The sequence below is a fragment of the Oncorhynchus nerka genome, unplaced genomic scaffold (assembly GCF_034236695.1).
Source record: "Oncorhynchus nerka isolate Pitt River unplaced genomic scaffold, Oner_Uvic_2.0 unplaced_scaffold_1082, whole genome shotgun sequence".
NCBI lineage: Eukaryota > Metazoa > Chordata > Actinopteri > Salmoniformes > Salmonidae > Oncorhynchus > Oncorhynchus nerka.
Genome location: NW_027040238.1, coordinates 51055 through 58210, shown reverse-complemented (window position 1 = coordinate 58210; position 7156 = coordinate 51055). Strand labels below are relative to the sequence as shown.

General features: G+C 48.3%; 1 protein-coding gene across 1 annotated transcript; it reads left to right on the top strand.

The window, feature by feature from the left end:
- Positions 1–312: 312 nt before the first annotated feature.
- Positions 313–1033, top strand: LOC135570149 (uncharacterized; the record flags this gene model as incomplete). Its single annotated transcript, XM_065016226.1, has 1 exon — positions 313–1033. A coding segment is annotated over one exon (597 nt), but the record flags the coding sequence as incomplete, so codon positions are not given.
- Between the last annotated feature and the right edge of the window lie 6123 nt (positions 1034–7156).

Below are 7156 nucleotides of genomic sequence, written 5' to 3'. Positions count from 1 at the left end.
AGAGAAAAGAGAGAAACGAGAGAAACTAGAGAAACGAGAGAAACGAGAGAAATGAGAGAGAAACGAGAGAAACGAGAGAAAAGAGAGAAACGAGAGAAACGAGAGAAACTAGAGAAACGAGAAACGAGAGAAACTAGAGAAACGAGAGAAACGAGAGAAACGAGAGAAACGAGAGAAACTAGAGAAACGAGAGAAACGAGAGAAAAGAGAGAAACGAGAGAAACTAGAGAAACGAGAGAAACGAGAGAAACTAGAGAAACGAGAGAAACGAGAGAAACGAGAGAAACTAGAGAGAAACGAGAGAAAAGAGAGAAACCAGAGAAACCAGAGAAACGAGAGAAACCAGAGAAACCAGAGAAACCAGAGAAACCAGAGAAACCAGAGAAACGAGAGAAACGAGAGAAACTAGAGAAACGAGAGAAACGAGAGAAAAGAGAGAAACGAGAGAAACGAGAGAAACGAGAGAAAAGAGAGAAACTAGAGAAACGAGAGAAACGAGAGAAACGAGAGAAACGAGAGAATCTAGAGAAACGAGAGAAACGAGAGAAACGAGAGAAACGAGAGAAACTAGGGAAACTAGAGAAAAGAGAGAAAAGAGAGAAACTAGAGAAACGAGAGAAACCAGAGAAACCAGAGAAACGAGAGAAACGAGAGAAACGAGAGAAACGAGAGAAAAGAGAGAAACTAGAGAAACGAGAGAAACGAGAGAAACGAGAGAAAAGAGAGAAACGAGAGAAACGAGAGAAACGAGAGAAACGAGAGAAACTAGAGAAACTAGAGAAAAGAGAGAAACTAGAGAAACGAGAGAAACCAGAGAAACTAGAGAAACGAGAGAAACGAGAGAAACGAGAGAAACGAGAGAAAAGAGAGAAACGAGAGAAACGAGAGAAACGAGAGAAACTGAGGTAAAGGACAGCTGAGCATCAGGTCTGTGCTGGTCGTTAAAGGTAGACGAAGTGGCCCGAATAGGTGCAGTCCTATCCCCAAACTCAGGCATAAGTCCCCCTCTCTGAGGAGTCCCCCTCCCTGAGGAGTCCCCCTCCCCGAGGAGTCCCCCTCCCGGAGGAGTCCCCCTCCCGAGGAGTCCCCCTCCCCGAGGAGTCCCCCTCCCTGAGGAGCCCCCTCCCCGAGGAGTCCCCCTCCCCGAGGAGTCCCCCTCCCGGAGGAGTCCCCCTCTCTGAGGAGCCCCCCTCCCTGAACACAGCTCTCCTGCAGGGCGTTTTCAACACCTCTACTACAGCTCTCCTGCAGGGCATTTTCAACACCTCTACTACCCTCAGCAGGGCATCTTCAACACCTCTACTACCCTCAGCATGGCGTTTTCAACACCTCTACTACCCTCAGCAGGGCATCTTCAACACCTCTACTACCCTCAGCATGGCGTCTTCAACACCTCTACTACCCTCAGCAGGGCATCTTCAACACCTCTACTACCCTCAGCATGGCGTCTTCAACACCTCTACTACCCTCAGCAGGGCATCTTCAACACCTCTACTACCCTCAGCATGGCGTCTTCAACACCTCTACTACCCTCAGCAGGGTACCTTCAACACCTCTACTACCCTCAGCAGGGTACCTTCAACACCTCTACTACCCTCTACCACACGACTACTCCCTACAACGGTTGGGCTCAATTCAAATTAAAGTTAGTCAGATAAGGAAGTGAATTGAATTTAAAATACATTTTTTTTAAAATTAAAAATAGTTCACATTAAAAGCTTCTCCTTTTTTCAGTTTATTGAGAAGTAATTAAAAATAGTTCACATTAAAAGCTTCTCCTTTTTTCAGTTTATTGAGAAGTAATTAAAAATAGTTCACATTAAAAGCTTCTCCTTTTTCAGTTTATTGAGAAGTAATTAAAAATAGTTCACATTAAAAGCTTCTCCTTTTTTCAGTTTATTGAGAAGTAATTAAAAATAGTTCACATTAAAAGCTTCTCCTTTTTTCAGTTTATTGAGAAGTAATTAAAAATAGTTCACATTAAAAGCTTCTCCTTTTTTCAGTTTATTGAGAAGTAATTAAAAATAGTTCACATTAAAAGCTTCTCCTTTTTTCAGTTTATTGAGAAGTAATTAAAAATAGATGGTCCTTTTTATTCAATCATCTTCCTGAAATGTCTCTGCCGTCACGAACGTCGTCAGGGAAACGAGCGTACATTTTCTTTTATTAAGAATGTCGCCAACAAAACAAGAAACACCATAAACGACCGTGAAGCTGACCAGGGCAATACAGGCCACTAACACAGACAACTAAGTATGATTCCCAATCAGAGACAACGATAGACAGCTGTCCCTGATTGAGAACCATACCCGGCCAAAACATAGAAACAGAAAACATAGAAATAAAGAAACTAGAACGCCCAACCTAGTCACACCCTGGCCGAACCAAAATAGAGAATAAAAGCTTCTCTGTGGCCAGGGCGTGACATCTGCCTTCAATTCAGGGTACAGGGAGGTTCTCAGTTATACCCCCTTCTATCTCTGACGGTACAGGGAGGTTCTCAGTTATACTCCCTGCTATCTTTGATGGGTACAGGGAGGTTCTCAGTTATACTCCCTGCTATCTCTGATGGGTACAGGGAGGTTCTCAGTTATACTCCCTTCTATCTCTGACGGTACAGGGAGGTTCTCAGTTATACCCCCTGCTATCTCTGACGGGTACAGGGAGGTTCTCAGTTATACCCCCTGCTGTCTCTGACGGGTACAGGGAGGTTCTCAGTTATACTCCCTGCTGTCTCTGACGGGTACAGGGAGGTTCTCAGTTATACCCCCTGCTATCTCTGTAGAGTACAGGGAGGTTCTCAGTTATACCCCCTGCTATCTCTGGAGAGTACAGGGAGGTTCTCAGTTATACCCCCTGCTGTCTCTGACGGGTACAGGGAGGTTCTCAGTTATACTCCCTGCTATTCACCCGGTCACACTGAGACCTAATTATACTCTCCTCTCTTTTGTTACTTTATGGAAAGGACCGGGCACAACGTGGCATTTGAAATGAACGCTCATGCAGTAGTGTACACTAGATGTTTATGTAAAAAAGGATCAGGTTAGGATCAAGAGGAACGTTTGCGTTGTCGGCACAGTATCCATGTTTACTAGTCTGCCTTTGTATATCGATGTAGTGTTTTCGCCAATGATGAATCTGCTGGAGTCCAGTTGATGAGGAAGCACATCGGATTCTGCAAGGTTGCCTCCACTGTGACTGTGACTGTGACTGAGACTGTGACTGGAACTGGGATGTCATTGTTTCTTTGGGAGGGTAGAAGGACTTTCTGTTTGTGAAGAATGTTGTTAAGGGGGAAAGGTTACAAAGCCTACTGGGAAGGTGAATGCTGTTCATGGAAAGGTTCCAAAGCCTACTGTGAAGGTGAATGTTGTTAAGGGAAAGGTTCCAAAGCCTACTGTGATGGTGAATGTTGTTAAGGGGGATAGGTTCCAAAGCCTACTGTGAAGGTGAATGCTGTTCAGGGAAAGGTTCCAAATTTACTGTGAGTGAATGCTGTTCAGGAAAAGGTTCCAAAGCCTACTGTGAAGGTGAATGCTGTTCAGGAGAAAGGTTCTGCAAAGCCTACTGTGAAGGTGAATGTGGTTAAGGGGGAAAGGTTCCTGGCCTACTGTGAAGGTGAATGCTGTTCAGGGAAAGGTTCCAAAGCCTACTGTGAAGGTGAATGTTGTTAAGGGGGAAAGGTTACAAAGCCTACTGGGAAGGTGAATGCTGTTCATGGAAAGGTTCCAAAGCCTACTGTGATGGTGAATGTTGTTAAGGGAAAGGTTCCAAAGCCTACTGTGAAGGTGAATGTTGTTAAGGGAAAGGTTCCAAAGCCTACTGTGATGGTGAATGTTGTTAAGGGGGATAGGTTCCAAAGCCTACTGTGAAGGTGAATGCTGTTCAGGGAAAGGTTCCAAATCCTACTGTGAAGGTGAATGCTGTTCAGGAAAAGGTTCCAAAGCCTAATGTGAAGGTGAATGCTGTTCAGGGAAAGGTTCCAAAGCCTACTGTGAAGGTGAATGTGGTTAAGGGGGAAAGGTTCCAAAGCCTACTGTGAAGGTGAATGCTGTTCAGGGAAAGGTTCCAAAGCCTACTGTGAAGGTGAATGTGGTTAAGGGGGAAAGGTTCCAAAGCCTACTGTGAAGGTGAATGGTGTTCAGGGAAAGGTTCCAAAGCCTACTGTGATGGTGAATGTTGTTAAGGGGGATAGGTTCCAAAGCCTACTGTGAAGGTGAATGTTGTTAAGGGGGATAGGTTCCAAATCCTACTGTGAAGGTGAATGCTGTTCAGGAAAAGGTTCCAAAGCCTACTGTGAAGGTGAATGCTGTTCAGGGAAAGGTTCCAAAGCCTACTGTGAAGGTGAATGTGGTTAAGGGGGAAAGGTTCCAAAGCCTACCGTGAAGGTGAATGTTGTTAAGGGGAAAGGTTCTAAAGCCTACTGTGAAGGTGAATGTTGTTAAGGGCGAAAGGTTCCAAAGCCTACTGTGAAGGTGTGTATGGAGCCATTTGGGAAGCAGAGGACAGTGGTTCCAACGGCCTGGTCTCAGACTAATCTACTGTGAAAATACCAACTGTCAGAGGGTGGTTGGGATCTTTAGTTTGAAGTCATTCAGTCACACACGCAGGAACACACACACACACACACACACACACACACACACACACACACACACACACACACACACACACACACACACACACACACACACACACACACACACACAGGAACACACACAAAATACAGTAAACGTATGTGTATGAGTAAATGGATCACCATTGTCCGTATTCAACTCTTCTAACAAAACACCCCTCCTCCCACTGTCCTCTCCTCCTTCTCTGTCCATCCTTCCCTCCTCCCACTGTCCTCTCCTCCTTCTCTGTCCATCCTTCCCTCCTCCCACTGTCCTCTCATCCTTCTCTGTCCATCCTTCCCTCCTCCCACTGTCCTCTCCTCCTTCTCTGTCCATCCTTCCCTCCTCCCACTGTCCTCTCCTCCTTCTCTGTCCATCCTTCCCTCCTCCCACTGGCCTCTCCTCCTTCTCTGTCCATCCTTCCCTCCTCCCACTGTCCTCTCCTCCTTCTCTGTCCATCCTTCCCTCCTCCCACTGTCCTCTCCCTCCTTCTCTGTCCATCCTTCCCTCCTCCCACTGTCCTCTCCTCCTTCTCTGTCCATCCTTCCCTCCTCCCACTGTCCTCTCCTCCTTCTCTGTCCATCCTTCCCTCCTCCCACTGTCCTCTCCTCCTTCTCTGTCCATCCTTCCCTCCTCCCACTGTCCTCTCCTCCTTCTCTGTCCATCCTTCCCTCCTCCCACTGTTCTCTCCTCCTTCTCTGTCCATCCTTCCCTCCTCCCACTGTCCTCTCCTCCTTCTCTGTCCATCCTTCCCTCCTCCCACTGTCCTCTCCTCCTTCTCTGTCCATCCTTCCCTCCCACTGTCCTCTCCTCCTTCTCTGTCCATCCTTCCCTCCCACTGTCCTCTCCTCCTTCTCTGTCCATCCTTCCCTCCCACTGTCCTCTCCTCCTTCTCTGTCCATCCTTCCCTCCTCCCACTGTCCTCTCCTCCTTCTCTGTCCATCCTTCCCTCCTCCCACTGTCCTCTCCTCCTTCTCTGTCCATCCTTCCCTCCTCCCACTGTCCTCTCATCCTTCTCTGTCCATCCTTCCCTCCTCCCACTGTCCTCTCCTCCTTCTCTGTCCATCCTTCCCTCCTCCCACTGTCCTCTCCTCCTTCTCTGTCCATCCTTCCCTCCTCCCACTGTCCTCTCCTCCTTCTCTGTCCATCCTTCCTTCCTCCCACTGTCCTCTCCTCCTTCTCTGTCCATCCTTCCCTCCTCCCACTGTCCTCTCCTCCTTATCTGTCCATCCTTCCCTCCTCCCACTGTCCTCTCCTCCTTCTCTCCTTCTCTGTCCATCCTTCCCTCCTCCCACTGTCCTCTCCTCCTTCTCTGTCCATCCTTCCCTCCTCCCACTGTCCTCTCCTCCTTCTCTGTCCATCCTTCCCTCCTCCCACTGTCCTCTCCTCCTTCTCTCCTTCTCTGTCCATCCTTCCCTCCTCCCACTGTCCTCTCCTCCTTCTCTCCTTCTCTGTCCATCCTTCCCTCCTCCCACTGTCCTCTCCTCCATCTCTGTCCATCCTTCCCTCCTCCCACTGTCCTCTCCTCCTTCTCTGTCCATCCTTCCCTCCTCCCACTGTCCTCTCCTCCTTCTCTCCTTCTCTGTCCATCCTTCCCTCCTCCCACTGTCCTCTCCTCCTTCTCTGTCCATCCTTCCCTCCTCCCACTGTCCTCTCCTCCTTCTCTGTCCATCCTTCCCTCCTCCCACTGTCCTCTCCTCCTTCTCTCCTTCTCTGTCCATCCTTCCCTCCTCCCACTGTCCTCTCCTCCTTCTCTGTCCATCCTTCCCTCCTCCTACTGTCCTCTCCTCCTTCTCTCCTTCTCTGTCCATCCTTCCCTCCTCCCACTGTCCTCTCCTCCTTCTCTGTCCATCCTTCCCTCCTCCCACTGTCCTCTCCTCCTTGTCCGCTCTGCTGCATGTCCTCTCTGCTACATAACCTCTCTACTACATGTCCTCTCTACTACATGTCCTCTCTACTACATGTCCTCTCTACTACATGTCCTCTCTACTGCATGTCCTCTCTACTGCATGTCCTCTCTACTACATGTCCTCTCTACTACATGTCCTCTCTACTACATGTCCTCTCTACTACATGTCCTCTCTACTGCATGTCCTCTCTACTACATGTCCTCTCTACTACACACACACACTGCACACACACACTGCACACACACAGTGCACACACACACACTGCACACACACACTGCACAAACATACTGCACAAACATACTGCACACACACTGCACAAACATACTGCACACACACTGCACAAACATACTGCACACACACTGCACAAATGCACTGCACACACACACTGCAAACATTCTGCACACACACACTGCACACACACACTAAACACACACACACTACACACAAACTAAACACACACTGTACACAAACACGCTGTACATAAACACAGTAAACACACACTACCGCCCCCACGGCCGCGGCGGTGCTACCAGCGTTAGGAGGTGAACTACTTCCTGGTCGTCATGTTACTATTTAATAACTGTCAGAGACAGCGGTCGTCCTGTCTTTGAGTCTCAAACGGAACGCTAT